This window comes from Sorghum bicolor, chromosome 4 (assembly GCF_000003195.3).
Source record: "Sorghum bicolor cultivar BTx623 chromosome 4, Sorghum_bicolor_NCBIv3, whole genome shotgun sequence".
Classification (NCBI taxonomy): domain Eukaryota; kingdom Viridiplantae; phylum Streptophyta; class Magnoliopsida; order Poales; family Poaceae; genus Sorghum; species Sorghum bicolor.
Genome location: NC_012873.2, coordinates 65,571,254 through 65,590,390, shown reverse-complemented (window position 1 = coordinate 65,590,390; position 19,137 = coordinate 65,571,254). Strand labels below are relative to the sequence as shown.

Here is a 19,137-nt window from a genome sequence, read left to right as displayed (position 1 = left end):
TTACCAACTAGCATCGGCAGAATGTTAAGAACACACAAGTTTTCTGCAGTCTGTAGATCAACGACTTAAGCAAGAAATATCCTAAGAGTCGTGATTTAATGATATGGTTCATTCATCAATGAGACTTGCATCAAATAGCCGATAGGAGATGTAACACCATATGATAGAGTAGAGATTTATGGGTTGGGCTTGAAGGACACTAAGGGAGATAATAGCTAGACTAGCAATTCACCTGTGAGTTACTTGTGCTATGAGTTCCTACATGGTCGACTAGTCGAGTTTGGTAATTTTCTTGTGTGCACAGTCGACGACTCCGGAATGGACGCGGCCACAACCCGACACAGGCCCACCGCATGCACCATCCCGTCCGGACGTTCCGGAAGAGCCACCAGTGTGAAACTTCCATTCACGCTTACGGTCAATCCGTCATGCATTGTCGAGGCTGGAACGCACAATAGGAACCATGTCGCCACGTATGGTGACGGTTGCTTGGTGACGATCGCTGACACATATATAGCATCGAGCTCTAGATGGTGATATCCATGGCCCGTCCAATGCTAATATTCTATGAAATCCCGTTTCGTTCCATGGAACAAGCTTGTCACCAAGTAAGGTGCTGAAGTTGTTCAAGGTGTAACTCAGGCTTTGCAGAGGTGTCACTAGGTTGTTTAAGGTGTAATTCTACCTGTGCAGAGGTGTCACTAGGGCCTACGCGGTTATTTCACTGTGCTTCCCATTCCTAGAGCTAGCTAGCTAGTTATCTACAGGTCTGCTTCAATTCTACCATGCTATATACTGGCATTGGTGGACTGTCAAAACAGTCACATACTCGCATCCAACAAATAAACTTGCAACTCAACATTGTTCTATTTTCTTCCCGTTTGCCTAGCTGGTTAATATATAGTCCAATATCTCTCTTTTATGAGACATAATAGCTGAATATATGGCATTATGGCTATTGTACCTTTAATTTTGTCCAGTTCTCCTTTTTCTTGTTCAGACTTATATATGCAGGCACGGCCTCCATATATGTTAAAGTGAAATTGATCCTGCTTTCAGTAGGTCAACAGTAGGTCGTCAACTATAAGCCTGTAAGGATCATTGCTATGTTCTGTCAGAGCTTTGACACTCGATAACTCTTCTACTTTGCTCGATAAACAATCATGCCTCAGTAAAATTGGTGGGTAGTCATACCGTATCAGAAATATTTTTTTATTATTTAAAAAAAATAAATTTGGCTTAGCAAAAAAAGTTCTAGTTACAGAATCTCTGAAACGGCCATCTAATTAAATAGCCTTCAAATGTATATGTGCATCTGTGATTAAAACTAATTAAAGAAGAACACCTGCAATGTCTTTCATTATGGTTCATGACTCTACTGTACAAAACAAGAGTCAGTCAGGCAGTGTGACTATTTACCATGATACCACGCCATACATGCACAATGCAACCAAACTAAACATGGAAGCACAAGACATTTGACATCTACTATCATGCTTCATCATTTGATTCATTTCATAGCAACATGAAAACACAACTATGTTCTCCACTGCTTTTAAGTTCTACTACTACTACATAAATGATTTTCACAATGCTACTTCCACCGTACCGCATGTTATCTAAAAACCACTGGTGATAATATTTCACTGCCGCTTCATAAAGAAACCAACGGTGAAATTTTTCACTATTGGTTCCCCACACGAGCTGACAGTAAAAATCAGCAAGGAAACCTATCAGCTGCTATAGAAGACACAACCATGGCCTCATGCGCAGGATGATATTAACGCCAAGATTGCTCACAATTTGATTGTGTGCCAACGATGAAATTTGCCACCAAGTCAGATCCACATGGACTGTTCAAGCTCAGACATACTTATGCAGATCTTAAACCCAATAGTTGTAGCCACGTAACTGAGGCCTATGTGGTTAGTTTTTTTACAAGTAGCAAATTTATTAAATCAGCAGCATAAAGCTGCAATGAAGGTACAGTCAGTACATTGTGCAGCAAGCGCTGCATTTAGCGGGCAGTTTGATCCATGACTAGAGTTGGAGCACATCAAGGTGATTTACTCATTAGCAGTATTAGAAGCTAAAAATACCCGCCTAGCTAAAGAGTGAGCCTTGAAGTTGAGTCTTCTGTCTATTTTGTGTACTGAGGCAGACAACCTGTGCTTATTATTACAGAAGGCTTGAGTGAAAGGTTTATTTCTCCAGTCCAGAGGGCGGTCCAAATTGTTCTTCTGTATTATATCCGCTAGTGTCTGATTATCTGTGAGGAAGAGCACTGGATTGAGCTGAAGTTCTGCAGCAATGGAAGAGGCGAGGGAGAGCCCTGCGGCTTCAGCCATTAAGACTGGGTAGTAGTTCCATAACTGTGCCGAGATGGATGCTTCCCACTCCAAGAACCACTCGTCTACTTCTATCTATCATAACATGGCATTGTCGCATTGTTGTCAAAAAAGAAAGTCACATGTACCCACACCGAACAACTTGCAACAACAACATCGTCCCTGTCCAAGTTATGCCATGTCTCCTTTTTGAAACACGGTATATAAATATAATATGTCAGTCTCCCATGTGAATGGTTCACATGACCTAGATACGCCTCCTTATTAATTAAAGAGAAATTGATCCTGCTTTCAGAGTTTTTACACACTCAATCACTCGCCTGTACTTTGCTATCAAACCACTACATCATAAGGATAATACTTAACACTAGCGTTATGTAAAAAGTCACAGCTATTGATGCACCTAACGCCATAGCACCACTACATAAACATGACTATACACATAGAGAGTACTCCCTTGTTCAAGGAGACTATGTGATTTTCTTTCCGCCAATAGAGTTAAACTTTGGCTTCTAATCATGTTAGTAAAATATGTCCCTTCGGTATTTCTTTTTAATGGCGGAATCTCTAAATGGCCAATCTAAATAGCCTTCAACGTATTAGTAGTTATAAGACTCAAAAGTATTTATTGTGTTATAGTACTCCCTCTGTCCTGTCCCATTTTGTGTCGTTGTGGCAGCTGGTACTTGTGTCCACGTTTGTGCTGTGTACCTAGACCCTCCCTCTATCCACCTTCATTTAATCCTTGTTGTACCTTGTCAGAGCTAAAACGACTGAGGCCTTGTTTAGTTCCAAAATATTTTACAAAATGGACACTGTAGCTTTTTCGTTTGTATTTGACAAATATTATCCAATCATGGACTAACTAGGCTTAAAAGATTTGTCTCGTCAATTTCGACCAAACTGTGCAATTAGTTTTTATTTTTGTCTATATTTAGTACTTCATGCATGTGTCTAAAGATTCGATGTGACGGGGAATCTGAAAAATTTTGCAAAATTCTTTGGGAACTAAACAAGGCCTGAGATAAAGGGACAGATGGAGTAAGTCGGTGGGTAGTAACTAGTAAGTAATAAGTTAGAGACAATAAATAAAAGGAATTAAAGAGTGCAAGGCAAATGATGTAAGATAGTTCATAACTTTATGTTGTAGAGACTGATACATGTGACTCGGTACGGTGGTACCACTACCACCATGCATAACCAAACCATATAGAAATTTGGTACCTATAGCCACCATCTAGGGTCACGCTTCATCAGCTTCCATCAGCATGAAAACACATTCCTTTGGACAACCGTATAAGCATGATACATACGAATGTAGCAGGGTGCAAAGTCACACTATGATTACGGTCAAGACTCACAATATTTGTGACAAACAAATCAGCAATTAGTTAAGTAAACTAGCAAATAGAACTTGATCAGTCTACATTTTTAGAAAAAATTCGCGAACGGGGTTTACAACCTGTGTTTCATTAAGACAAATGGAGTTTTTTTTGTTACAACCGGTTGTTAAACCCACTACTAGTTCGTTGTATGTGTTTGTATAGCTTTGTGCTGTCTTTTCTCCTTTCAATAAATTACCTATATTGTAGGGGCGAAAGCCCCTCCAATTCTCTCAAAAACTACTAGTTCGTTTGCAAGTAGCAAGTGAAACATTAGCGTTAGCAACCCATGACGATGAATCCTTAAGCTACTATACGACGGTCGATTGCGCGACAAAGTCGGCATCTCGAACTAGCGCCCAAAGGGAGGCTAAGGTAGAAAAACCATGTCGATCCACTGCGCGCCCTCTCCATGGATGCGTTGTGTCACAACCATCGAAGTGGATATCTCGTTTCTAAAGGTCCATGTGTTCCTCTCATTCCATACTTCCCAGGAGACCAGGAGGACTGGAGAATCGAACCCTACCGTTGTTGCTCCCAAAACTATAACCTCTGCCGCAGCCACCACTCCACTAGCTCACCATCACCCAAATCCACCAAGATGTGCTGGAGGCCGACCGCTTGCAAAACATGCAACCAAATTTCATCGGTCACCACACAGCCTAAGAGGTGAGAACCCGTTTCGGGCTCTTGGCAACATAAGGCACAACCATCATCATCTTGCAAACCATGCCGCTTGTACCTATCCGCAGCAAAATAGCTTCACCTTCAGCGGCGCTCTAGTGTGTCAAAGCTCCTTGACACCCAACAGCTCGGTGGAACCCGCGGAGAAGGCTCGGTAGGTGAAAGACACCAAGTACTTCCCATCCAACGACCACTTCAAGATGAATCGATCTGACTGCAAGGGGTCCATGACAGTCTTCCAAATCAGCAGCCATATCCTGATGAACTGACAAAGCACCTTAGTTGTCCTCGGCCCGACGATATCTCTGAGCCACTGCCGATTGTGCAGAGCGTCCTTAACCGACTGTCCGCGCCCAGCTCTCGAGATGGCATTGTAGAGGAGCCGGACGATCATAATTGGCAGCATCATTTTTTTTTTTGTGTGTGTGGACGCTGGCGTGCTTCATCTCAGATTGATAACCTGGATTCAGTGACAAACTTACATCATCCGAACGAGGATCACCAGCATTCACGTCGTAAGGAGAAAAATCTTGCCACACAATATAGCCAGTGTCACTCCCGTCATCCGTAAACATTCCCCCCCCCCCCCCCCCCCCTTTCTTTTCTTGAAAAGCCATAAACATTTTATTGTTGGACCCATCGCTTCCTCCTCGCCAAGAAATAAAGTTTGTCTATGCATGATTAGGTATTGAGGAAAGATGGATTCAGGATGGCGGCAGAGCAGTCAAAATGTCACTGACAATATGTGCCTTGCGGATTTTTTTTTTTTTGTGTGTGTCTCGGTGACAAAGAGAGGTTTTAAAATTTTACGAGCTAGTGAACCTGGAAAGCAACAAAAAAAAAAGGCCATTTGTATGCTATTAGAGTTTTTTTTACGGAACTAGAGGGGTCGTAGCCAGATTTATTAAAAAGAGCACAAGTCTTATAAATAAAAAATTAAAAGAACATGATCCTAGGGGAACAGGAGAAGCAACAGCAGACAGCAGACCACAGACTATACTAGAAGGCTTAAGAAACAAAAAAACGAAACAAAAAAAATGAGGGCCAACAAAGAAGCTAGACGAGACTCTGTGTGCTATTAGAGTCGCTAAATGTTTTGCCCCTTCCATCGCCCACGCTCGACTCGAGCTAGCCTCGTCCTTGAGCTTTCGCTAAGTAGTCACTGCTGCCTCACACTCAAATTTCTTTCTTTCGAAATAGCCTCTTGATTGCTTTTTGTGGGGCAGAGTTGTGCTCACGATTTCTACAATTGTGTGCTTGGCTGCCATTCCTAACGCTGAAGTGTTCGTTGGCAACCAGGTTGTCTTCGTGTGCTGGCATTATTTCCAACGTTTGGTGGCATGGATTGCACATCAGGCTGTCTGGCCATCCACATGTAGCAAGCCTGCCAAGCGTCCGAACACGATTTTGTAAGATCAGACATGCAAATAATTTGCACTTGTGGTGCCCAAGCCTTGGAGATGTCTCTGACTTCCTGAGTGATGTTCCTTGGCAGAGGTGATGAATTGGGCTAAGTCGTCAAGTATTCTTTTTTTAAAGTCCAGTTTCCTGGCTAAATATTAATAAAGGAGAAAAATAGAGTCACCACATTCTTACAAGTACAAGAGGCGCTACCACCCGTGACAGACTGCTACGGTGGTTAAAAGAGAAAATGTGTTAATTAATTACTCGTTCAATGATTTTCTACCATAAGGGGCCTAATGATTTCCCCCTCCGTTGAACACCAATCTGAGCAGGTGTTCTTGATCTTTGCAAAGACTGCCTGGGTTGTGCTCCTAGAGTGTTTGAAGGTCCTCGCATTTCTCTGTTTCCAGATAAACCAGAGAGCTAGAATTGCCAGGGTGTGCGCTGTCTTGGAGCCTGCTCGTGTCATAGTCAGAAAAGGTTGTCATGTATCCACTATATGCATTGAGCTTCTAAACGATGTAATCATGGTTGTGTTGGTGGAAGTTGATTTTGGTGTCATGCTCTGGCTCTAGAGCGTGACAAACTCCCAAACGTGGTTTTTCTATTATGCCATTCTGGATATTTAGTGTAAGCAATAGAGTATAGGAAGCAAGGATAGCACATGAATTGGGGTCGAGTAGCACAGATGTATCTTAGAATGTAGAATTGGAGAGTGATTACAGAGGAGCAGTATGCTTGTTCATAGTTGATTCATTCTCTCCTCTTTCTTTCTGAACTACTTATCCTATTGCTCACGGCGACGCCAGCTGTAGCTCACGCCCATTCTAGGCCCTGGACCTTCGGGTTGGACTTCCTGCTGTGAGCTCCGCGCTTGGGCTTGTATTCCTGGACAACGTCATGGGCTGGGGACACGCCGACGTTGTCCGTGCTTGGGCCTAGTGAAGTAGAAGCTGTGCTGTTGACATTTGGGTCCGGGATCCATTTGGGTTTCTGGGTTTTTCACTAGATGGAACTTGGAGCAGCTACCAAAGCACGATATATGTTCTTGATGCCTTCTAGTCCTAAACTTTGTTACCTTTGCCAAGTTCATCAGGTGGAAACCAAACGGTTTGTCGGTTTGAACACAGGCATGCTCTCTCAATTCTCAAGCGTTGTCATTTCCACATATGCCATATCTGCTGTTTTATAGCCTATTTAAAAAGGAGTTCAACAACTGCACTATGCCACTATTGATGATGCCAGGACCCGTTATTGAATTCAGATATCGTGTTGTGGTCACATCGCCCTTTTTTTTTGGTCCGTTCCCTTAAATTCATCTTGTTCGGATCCAGATAGGCCTCACTGTTTTCCTACATAAAAAACCTCTAATTTGCGCGACTATATATGTGGAATGCTGCTATTGTGAAATGGCTGGTAACATTACTCAAATAACAGCATGGTAATGTTGGAAAGATAGATATATAGAAGCAAGATTGGTCATCTCACATAGTGAAATGCGACTGATAAGTTGACCACAGAAAAAGTTATTTGGGAATCCAAGGTGCACTAGAAGAAATCTCAAATGGCAATGTGCAGACTATGGTACGTAATTAAGTAAAGTAACTGGAATCACAATTACTTTTAGGCTTCTTACTGCGACTATTACGTGCTTCCAAGACAAAATGGTCAGGACATGATCCTCTTCATTTGCTACACAAATGAATACTTTTTGTGATAGCAAATGGGTTAAGGTTGTACAACTAAACGGTCAACAACTATGTTGCTTGGCAAATGGGTTAAGGAACACAAGTTTCCTGTAGTCTGTAAATCAACTTTGGAAAGAAATATGCTAAGTAATCACTTAATGATGGTTAACACCAATGAGACTTGCATCGAATAGCAGCAATGAATTGTGTCAAAATAAATGCCTTAGTAACTGCATATGACAGAGTAGAGATTTATGGGTTGGGGTTGAAGTGTGTGACAGAAAGGACAGTAAACCTCGTCGGTCTAACAAAGGTAACAGCGTTCACCTGTGACTGTGAGTTACTTGTGCTATATAAGTTCCTGCATACAAATCAGCCTCATCCTCCTTTTTATGAAAATGGACAAAAATTAGTAGCTGTAACAGTCTCGCACTGCTGGGGGAACTAAGTTAACAATATAAATATATACAGACTCCAATGGTTTGATCTATCGAGCATAAAGGCAAGGTAACCAAATACCGGAAGTATGTGCAACGTGTATACCAGCTAAACGGTCAACAGAATTCAGTGACTATGTCCATACCACTAAACGGCCAACAGAATTCAGAGTGATAAATTATCATGGCGTCGTATGGAAGCTTCATTCAAGTAATTCTTTAACGCCAATTAAAACCATTCATTGAATTACTCCTGATCAAGCATAGAGGTCAGGGTAAGCAGAAAAACAACACATTCTTGTAAGGCTGAGCAGATTTCAAGGAGGTAAACACATGATATCTGCAAGACTGCACTGCAACCACAACCGAGGATAGGGAACAGGAAATAGTCACGGTTACCCAATGATAGGAATTTTAAGAGGAAATTTCATGGAAAATGATCCCTTGAAGGCACCCTCAAACGGTCAAAGTTCGCACTCAAAATTGGCAGCTCGGGCTAGTTTTAGGAAAACAAGTTTAGCCAGCTTTTCAAATTGCAATTGGACTAAACTGTTGCATTGCTCACGTCGAAACAATTGAAAGCCGAATTTAGAGTCTGCACTAGCACGAGGGGATTGCACTTGGAAGATCAATCCAGGAAATCGGCTAAGCCGGTTTCAAAAATCAGCTAAACCGGTTTTGGAAAATTCTTCAAATTGCATAATGACTTTATTATTGTGTTTCTCTAGTTGAGATGGTCAAAATTCATATATATGTCCAGATCTAAAGTTTGGAAGAGGAAATTACGTTTCCGGAAGTTTTAGCCCCCGGAAACAGCTTAAGCTGATTTTGGTAATCTAGACGAGTTGGAATTATATTTTGAAGGATTTGTAAGGGATTTTGACTCCTAGGGCCTACTTTGGCAACAGGGGATCCCGGAGGGTTCCCGCAGTTTTCCCGGGGCCAGAAATCCACGCGCGATGTTTCCCTGTGCTAGCTTGCCGTGCCATTTGGAAGCGCAAGTGACAGGGTTTGGTGGCCTGATTTCCTTCACTTTCCACGGACGAGAAATCCACGACCCAACAGGTCGGGAAGCGCTCCCCGTCGTTCTTTGCTCACCGCGAGTCGATGACGCATCTGCTTCTCTTGCGCATGTACATGTGCGTGTGAATTGATGGACAGCAGCGACGCAACTCTGCTCTCTCTCTCTCTCCTCAGTCCACACTCCGCTGGACAGCAGCGACACAACTCTGTTTCTTGTGGGCTCCAGGCGATCAGGCACGAGATGCAATCCGTGCTTAGCTTCCCTGACACATCACTTCCAAATAGCAGCAGGTAATCTCTCCACACGTGAAAATTCCCCACGCAGATGGAGGGGGATTGCAGTGTCCACGAAAATCCCTTCCCTCCGCTTAATTTCCAGGGTTAATGACCCGGTCGTTGCCAAAGCAGCCCTAGGGGATAATTTCACCTCACCCTATAAAGGTCAACCGAGAACATCCTACATAAGAAAAAAAAAACCTAATATATTATCCTACTGTTACGCACTTCACAATGAACCGAGAACATCCAGTCTAGGCTCATTCTGAAATCAGCCCATCCAGCCGCCAACGCCGGTTTTCTGTACCTTGTGAGGGAACAAAAGACACCTACATTAACCCACAAAGAGAAGTGCATTTGTTTCATCGGAACAGGAGAAGTACTCTTATTACAGAATTGCATCAGCTGGAATTAGATAAAATAAGCCAATACCAAAAATAAGCCTTTAATGAAGGATATAATCATGGCTAAAATTACTGTTGGCTGATTTGTGAGAGAAAAACACTGTTGACTTACTGCTGATAAGAAAAGCGAACGGGCTAGTATAACCGTATAGGGGATCAAACTGCATTTTTTAAAGATAATGTTTCACAAGAACACAACAACAAAAAATGATGGGAAACAAAAGTAGTGTGTTCCTCACAACCCACCAAAGGAACCTCAAGCATATATATTTACACAAGAAAAATGGCATGTTCCCATGAATAATGATACAGTTTCAGGTCAACAATAATAAGCCTAACTATCATCTCTATTTTCTTTCAAAAGAAACATATCTATCTACTCGCTCGTAGTAAAAACATGTGAACCAATAATGATTCCCTAAATGACTCCGATGGTGCGAAGTATATCACAGGAGAAATGCCTTGACTACCGTCCATCACTCTCTAATCTACTACTCAGATCCGTCTTAATACCACCCTGGGAAACTGGGTCTTCTAGGTAGCTGGCGACATATCACTGAATAATTGCGATCTTAATACCAAAAGGTATCAGTGTCATTAACCCACTGCACAAAACTCTGAGGTAGCTTCTGAGACTGAATTTCAGCAAGATGGTTTTCCTGAAAAGGACCAACACAAAAGTTATAGTGTGTTTGGTACTTTGGTTTGAGGAATTATTTCATTCTAGATGAGGTAGTGCATCATGAGTTCAGTCCTCAATTTGGTGGAATGACTTCATTTCTCATACTAGTAATACTATTTAACATTTATTAGCTTATGAGGAATGAGGTGATGATGAACCAACATATTCCATTCCACAAAACATACAAAAAAAGTGAGGAATGAGTAGATGATGGATTAACTCATTCTCCAAACCAAACAGCCTATTAATTGATTTTTAAGTTTCCAGGAACCTGTGAAAAAAATTCCAATGGGCGCAACAACATGCTGAGAAGGTTTGTTTTATAGACAGTACAGATTTTGGGGGGGCATATCCTCACCATGATGTAAGGAGCTATGCCACTAATGACATTCTCAGTTGATAGGTTCGCAGGCGTGCTAGTTGCAATAGACCTGTTCCAGCATAGTTGACCAAGAAAGGTGAGAAAATAATTTATTTCTATTGATGTCTTCAAAGCAGCAACAATAACCAAATATTGGATGAACAAAAGGCGCATGAAAACAAAATATATACAATGTGGTTTTCAGCATATAAGATAATATCAAATGTTACCAAAGAAGATTGTGCGAATCTGTTCTCTTTTCTTTCTTTAATATATAACCAGTAGATAACCCCCAGCAAGGGGTGTGCCCTCCTATTTCTTAAAAAAAATATGGTTAGTAATGCAGGGCTAGCTATGTGGTTGCAAGAGCAAGGGAACTTTGCATGCATATATGGACCTTAATCTTTCTCTCCTTTTCCCTTGTCAATTTTCCTAGCCCAAGTCCCAAAAGAAAGAAAGGTGCATATAAATAACATAACAAAGAGAAATTTCTGTTGAAGCCTACCGATGGCAAAAATGCATGAGAAGAGAGTTATATAAGATAACGTAAAAACTGAAAATTTGACCTTTCATCACTTGAGTTGCCTGAAGTGGAAAGCCATTCAAGATCCAGAAAGTTTGAATCACCAGAATCATGGCAATATTCAACTTCAGCTCTTGGGACATGAAGCACATCAGAGGCTGTAGGAGTATACCTAAAACAAATTTTGGAGAACAAACAAAATGGTCATATGTAACCAGGAAATCTCATATTAATTTTGAAACACCAAATTCTTACAACCTCAAAGTTTTTTTTTCTGCTATCAGTAAAGAAGATAAATGAAGGTAAAAAACCTAAACAAGCATAAACAAACCTTAGGTGTGATACTCCACTTCCACAGGCTGACGAAATTTCATTTTCATGAAATGAATCAGATTCTGAAGTTGGGAATTGAAACCCATTCTGGACATCAGGCTGCAATGCACTCAACGGTTCATTATGGCAATGACCAGAGCCAGATATAGAAGCATTGCTTTCATGAAGAATGGTGCCATCTGATTTTACTCTTTTCAATGTACTGTGACATCAAAATAAACAGTCGATGATAAGAATATTGCCAAGTTACCACATGCATGCTTCAAGGTAAAATTGGGTTCTCTTCAAATGTTCTAAGAGGTCCTCATGTCTCAAGGTGTTCATTAGAGTGTTCAACATAAATAATCACAGTGCTGCAAATTCAAACATATTCTGCAAGATTTTTTATAATACATCTAAGAACTTCAATCATCGAGAGTATTTTTAGCTGCTGCACAAGAATTCAAGATGCTCAATTGCTGCTTGGATGGATGCGTACAAATACTAAGAAACCCTTGTGTATTCTGAAGTAGCATAGAATTGTCAGCTAATGAGGTTAAAACAGGAGATTTAATTTGCTATGCAAAAGATGGACTGTTCAGTCCTATCAACTAAGCTTGCCCAAAGGCCTCAACTGATGCTTACTGTGACCAAGAAAAATATACACAAAATGGCCAACATGGAAGTAGGAACGATATTTGGAATATCTCAGTCTAAGCAGGATAAACTGTAAACAAAAGGTCTGTCATATGGTTCCCCAGACCCTATATCTCCAGATTGTCTAGTTCAAGTTGCAAGGGAGTTTAGTGCAAGGCAAAGCCTTTTTTTTGTAAAAGGAAAAGTAACTCAGCCAGACAACAATGGCTGCAGACAATTTTTAAAGTTTCTTTTCAAAAGAAAAAATATGAAAATTTACAATGTCGTAATAAACTAATGAAGACAAAAATGTCTCTTTATTTAAAATGAAAATGGAACATTGAAGCTCTACTTGTGACTTCAAAAGTGCAAATATTCAGTACAACAGAAAAAATACTGCAAGATCAGAAAGAAACCATACCGCCTGTAAAAAAATAGGATCTAGTTCATTGAATACAAACATCTTTTATATAAAAAAATAACTGGACAGCAGCATATGACTAGCAAACGTGCCCATGCGCTGCAACAGGACCCACTACGTCTTGATGTCTGATTCCGTACCACCTTTGCATGCAAAGGAATTACATGAACAATAGAATACACAAATATGAGCAGCTTAATGGATCATGTACAGCCACTAAGCAGTCCTACATTTTACGGACTCAAGAGGTTAAGGCCTTGTTTAGTTCACCCTAAAACCCAAAAACTTTTCAAGATTCCCCGTCACATCGAATCTTGCAGCGTATGCATGGAACATTAAATATAGATAAAATAACTAATTACATAGTTTGCCTGTAATTTGCGAGAGGAATCTTTTGAGCCTAGTTAGTCCATAATTGGACAATAACTGCCAAATAAAAACGTAAGTGTTACAGTACCCAAAAACTTTTCACCTCCTCAACTAAACAAGGCCTAATATTAGACACTTCCAAGTACAATGAATGCATCAAAATATCCTTGCAATTATCTCAAAACATGACAATATTCAACAACTGATGCACTGTCATTAAATATATTTTTTATTTACCTTGGGTGGTCATCAAAAAGATCATTGTTATGCTCACCAGAAGATGACTCTAACTCCCATAGTGCAGGTTTTCCCTGCTGTGGCTGGAAGTATCCCAAAAACCTGAAGTACAAGAAGGCAAACACCACGTGATATATATAACAAACCAATCAAAGCAGCGCTCACGCCCACACTACGACATATAAAATAAAGGAAATAGACTACTCTGCCAAATAAACACTGATATCCAGTAAAGCATACAAGTTTATAGCAGCCTGTTTGTTAGCATCTATACAGGTGTTGCTGTAGTGCCGCTGAAGTGTCCTAAAGAACTCTTGTGACTGAATAAAAAGCTTCAAGTGACCTCTCCTTGCAGAGAATACCTTCAGAAAAGAACACAGCACAGAAAAAATTAGAGCAATGCTGAAACAAAAACATAGCATAGAGGGGAAAAAAGACAACATGCCACAAAGCAATGCAGGTTTAATCAATTAATCCTCATTAGAGGGATGGTAGCTTTGCCTGTTGGAGATGTGGCATTTTAAATGGGCCCATTTGTTTTAGCTTGATCATTGAACCAGTAGGTTATTAGCCTATTAGGAGATTGGAACAATGAAAAGATTGTTCATTATGCATGACTCTTCCCACTTTGCACACAGCTATGTCCAGTGCCATTATTAGCCTTCATCAAGGTTCAAAGAACATGCATTTAAAAACTGTAGGACAATTATACAATGTCCTTCATTTTAGTGTCACCGTTCAAGTTCCAATTTTATATTTCAACAAGGAGCAGCTGCCACAGCTCACGAGAATAGTTTGTGTACAGCATCTTGGAAGTCTGTCTATGGTGCAAATTGCAGATGTCACTTAAATAAATAGGACTGCAGTGCATTTTTCTTTCCTTGTATAAGATAGTAGCTCGATTTTTCAATAGAGACAATGGTATGAAAACAAGCAAGCCCATTCATTGTCAATTCTAGTATATGCTCGAAACAGTTTGTCACGAAAGAGTAAAGCACAAAGCAAGCATCTTAGTATGCTCACATGCCACACTGCAACTTAAGCTAGTGAATTAACCAGTTCTAACAACTCCCAACCAAATGTATTCCCTTCCTAGCAATACAACCTAAGAATATGCACCAAATTACCTTGTTATGAGCAGCAGAACCGCTATACTGTACAGCAAGCGTGTCACCCATCCTCTCATAAAAGTGCATCAAATGATGGGCCAAGGGAGCTTCTAAACCTAGTTCCGGAGATTCTATAGAACCAAGTGCATGCAGTTGATGTCCAAGAGCAGCTAAACCATATGCATACTGAGCAACATTTGTACGATCCAGGCAATCTATACAGTTTGTCCGTAAGACACCTTTTTGGAATTTTGGCGGTTTTGGCGGTGGCGGTCCACTATTCTCAAATTTGTCTTCTGCAGTTGCATTACCAGAGGAATCAGAGCTGCCAGAGATATCCTCTTGGGATACATCACCAACAATCTCAGTGCATTCAGTGTCGTCACTATTGTTGTCATCACATAAATATGGATCAAGACCATTCCTGTAAAGCATGAATGAGAAAACAGATTAATTTTTCAAAGAAAAATAGTATCGACTCTGGAGGTAGCATGCAACAGAGGGTGAACCAAACTAGAATTGGGGAAAAAGCCTTACAATAGAGTGGGCCATTGTGCGGAAGTCTCAGAACTTGGTGCGACTTGACAATAGAAGAAGTCGGTCAAATTCAGAGCCCGAAATGCCACTTTCAGAAGGACATCGAGTACATTTGTAGGTTTTCTGAAACAGAACTACATCAATAACACACACTACCAAACAGAGAGATAGGAAACGAGAAATATAACAATGAACTGTTCGAGAAAAAAAAAATACCCTTGAGAGTTTTGATGAAGATCCCAATGTAAGAACCTCAGATGATTCTCTTCTGACAGGCTCTTGTTTATTATTTTGATCGCCTTATCAAATTCTCGGCGGAGTATAGACTCTCGCCTCTCCCGTGTCTTCCAAGTAAATAACAATGACAGCCATAACAGCAGCATACAGAAAATTATCATTCATGTGCAGATACAATGACAAGATGCTGCTACTCCAGAATAAGAAGGTAAACTCACCTTAATCAAGTTTAAGATAATGATAGGGTTTCCATATCTTGCTCTAAGATTTTCAAAATGAAGCTTGGTAGCTTCATAATTATTCTGCATCTCATGCACTGACAAAATGGGGAAGTTTTACTTGTGGAGTTGATAAAAATGATGAGTGCATCATAGTAAGGTTTTCAAACTTACATATTATATTAGGTTTAATATTCAATTTTGATGTCTCCTGTGACCAGAATAGTGGAATTGAACCCCTGTTCTGCACAACAGAACTTACTTCAGTAGGTCCAGGCACAGCTTCATAGACAATTTGCTCAGTCTCAACATCATTTGCTACTCTTCCCTTCTCATTCACCCCCCTCTTTAAATATCTGTTCATTATCCGTTAAATAAGTCCAAATATCGTGCCAAACTAGAAAAGGAGATAATTTATTTAACAAATAAGTTTCAAGCACAAACCTGGTTCCAGCATAATGTCTCGATCGTCTAGCAATGAGTGTGAGAATAATATCCTTGCCAGATATTGAGAATTTATCCTAAACACAAGACAGCAGGGCCTTTTAGATTCAGGTGCAGAATCTAATAATGATATTTTGCAATGACTGGGTACAGAAAAAGAGAGAAAAAACAATGCTAAGCAATGTAATCCTGGTAAACAGAACAGCCAGACAAACACAGTCACAGGCTCGCAGATGACTATCGTTGTACCTCTTTTTTGGAATAAAAGCATTTGTAGTATCTTCTCCTTAATAAGTGAGTATCTAATTCAAAGGAAACTAGTTTCTTAAGCATGTACCTGCCTAAAGAAACCATGGACTAATGCAACAGTCCACAAAGTATTTCTCAGACAATTACGGATCCGTCGTGTCAGATACTCATTCCAGACAAAGATTGTCTCGTATAAGGTCCATCCATCCTGTGGATCAGTCAAGTTCTTCTGAAGACTTCTCATAATGTGGTATGAGTAACTGAAAAAGAAATCCTTCCTAAGATCAAGTGCATTCAAGATCTTCCTGTATCTGCAGGATTACAAAAAGAGCCGACTTATTGTTAAGAACTGCCCTAATGCAGTGTCAGCGGAAGAAAAGTGGGAAAGATTGTTCACAATTCATTACTTCGTTCAAAAGAAATAGATTATACATAGTTACGTAGCTGCAGATCTGGAGAGATTAAATTACAAATTACAAAGGAAATAAACCTCCTTTGGAATAGTTGATGACATGGATCCTTCAGACAGGCATTTGAGGGCACAGCATACAAAAGAGCAATGGGGGCTAAAAATGTTCTTAACAACGCTAGACAATAACGCATAGTTTTTCTACTGCTAGATTGTGTAAACAAAAAACATAAAATAAACTAGGTGAATTCCCCGCGCGTTGCTGCGGGATTTTCTTAAAAATAAATCATTATATACATAACATTACTATATGGTATTTATTATATTATGTATATATATATATATATGAATTTGACTTGCATATATTTTATTGTATTAGATCTAGTAAAAAGTTGCTAAGCTAATAGAAGAAAAACTAATATTTGGTTACAATATAGAGGAATTGGTGATGAAACAAATAGTGTATGTATACGACTTATATGTTAATAGATTAAAGATTTAAAGTATTTCACATGATATAGATGACATGGTTATTTTTTTAATTAATATGGGATGACATGGACTTAGTGGGGAATGATGTGGACACCTTGCATGAAGAGAGAATTCATCTAGTGGGGTTTAGCTTTATAAGAGTATATGATAAGCTAGAAAAACAACGGCATTTTTCACACAATATTTTTTTCCTCAATCAGCCCAACCATTTTAAGTTAATGAAGAAAATAGTAATGCAGTTTGGTACTTTTGGTAGTTTGATACTACAATGGAACCAAACAAACCTGTTCTCATCCTTGGAGTTTTGAAAAGTAGATCTTGTCTTAGAATTTGCTAACTCAACCATTGAAGTCCTAGTCACCTGGTAGACTGGATGACCAAAGATTTCCCCAATTCTTTTCTGCTCGGTAATAATCAACATGTAATATGGCCCAAGGAATTTGATGAAACCTAGGAAAGCAAATTCATCATCAAATATATGTATACAAATGTAATGCATTCATGGTTTGTAAAACAAACAAGTAAAAGAACATTTACCAATTATGCCATAAAACTTTGTAACAAATTTTATTCCGCCAGTTGACCTGTGCTCTTCATCAAGACCCTTCAACAAGTCAGGATGTTCACTTTCAGTATATACAGTAGAACACTCATCGATCACAAGCTCTGACGGCTCTGATCTATCGATCTTGAGTAATCTCCAAAGTGTTCTGTCAGAATTAGTTCCTAGAACATAAAGTCTCTGCAAGGTAAAGCAAATTGTACTTAGAACTAGGGTCAGATGCGATAAGGAAGTGCATCAGTAATTGAACGGATAAATTAATCAATTCTATCAACAGATTGATGATTGGTTTGCAAACACGGTGACCAACAACAGGTTATTGTATCCTTTTATTAATGGATGGAGTATTACAGAAAGATACAGGGAGAAGTTTCACCAAACTAAGCTTTCGCCCTTCCCACTTGATTCTACCCAGCACTGCATAAACAAGGTCCTTACTGAACTTCATAGTAGTTAAGAATTCTCTATATATTATTCAATTATTGCTAATAATCTTACTAGGCATTTATTTGCAGACGTGATCAGAGGTGAAAACCAATCTGCTTTGTCCATGGCTTGAGAAACCAATTATCTATCATAGTTCCTAGTGCTAAGATTATCGAGATACCCAAAAAGCAAACAAAGTGGAAGGCATATTGTAGCATGTGAATTATAGGTAGACCTTTCTGTTACAACAAAGAAATTGTTAAAGTCTAAGTAGCATCTAACTTATATTTCAGCATATCAGAGTTGGATTGAATCCGTATGTATATAGAATGCAAACAATCAAACGTACTGTAGCAGACATTTCCACAACATGTTGCCGTACCACGCATGGGACTAGTATTCCGGGTTAATTGTTGAAGAAGGGAGCTAAGCTATTGTCTAATCATCACAAAGGTGGATGATACCAAAATATCAAAAGTTTTGCGGCGAAGACATAACAAGAGATTTGACTCGGAAACAGTTGGCGCGAGTCGACGCGAAATGGCAATTCCGAACAACACAAACAGATAGGATTCCCAACAACGGGGGTTGTCGAATGCGTACTCTGGCCCATACCGAATCAAACAACCGATCCGAAGGCCTGACTGAATGGTTCCCTTCCCTGAGCACGCACCCACGCAACGCACGCATTGGTAGGCTTACCGACTCGCTCTCGTGGAGCTCGAAGCTCTGCAGGCAAGCGCGGTCCGCGTCCTGCTCCATGGCGGCCGCCCGCGGCCGGCCCCGGCCGGATCGCCCGCCCGCGCCACCCTCAGGCCCCACCGCCGCCGGATCCCCGCCGCGGCGCCCCCGGTCGGAACCCTAAATCCCCCGCCGGCAGCTTGAGGTAGAGCATTCCCCGCGGCGTCCCCCCAGCGAATCAGAGCGGCTCCCGCGCGCGCCGGCTGGGCTCTGCGGGACTGGACCCCCCGCGAAACCGCGCCCTCCTCCCGCCTCAGGGCCAACGGCCAAGGGTCCGAGCCAGCCCTTCGCGCCGCGACGTCACCGGAGCCTCGCTTCTCGAGCAGGGGAGGAGGCTCGGGAGGCCAGGAGAATTCCGCGAGGCCAAGGAATCCGCTGGCGCAAGGATGGGAGGGAGGAGGAGGTTGCGGCGAATACAGCTGCACGTCTAGAAAGAGAGAGGTTAGGCCTGTGCTTGTTACGGCGTTGGGTTTTTTTTTCCCGTTTAAATTTGGCTGGAAAATTCCGTTCGCTTCGTGCTTCTGCT

At 40.8% G+C, this 19,137-nt stretch overlaps 1 protein-coding gene across 1 annotated transcript; it reads right to left on the bottom strand.

Moving 5' to 3' along the window:
* Window positions 9,798-19,127, bottom strand: LOC8082694 (phosphoinositide phosphatase SAC3). Its single transcript, XM_002452885.2, has 16 exons — window positions 18,573-19,127; window positions 17,420-17,624; window positions 17,167-17,332; window positions 16,070-16,292; window positions 15,733-15,809; window positions 15,463-15,644; window positions 15,289-15,386; window positions 15,050-15,177; window positions 14,834-14,956; window positions 14,315-14,720; window positions 13,428-13,549; window positions 13,188-13,289; window positions 11,544-11,747; window positions 11,256-11,384; window positions 10,687-10,759; window positions 9,798-10,305 (listed from the first exon to the last, which is right to left on the bottom strand). The coding sequence occupies exons 1-16, from the start codon at window positions 18,630-18,632 to the stop codon at window positions 10,219-10,221; spliced, it is 2,385 nt and encodes a 794-aa protein (XP_002452930.1). The 5' UTR covers window positions 18,633-19,127; the 3' UTR covers window positions 9,798-10,218.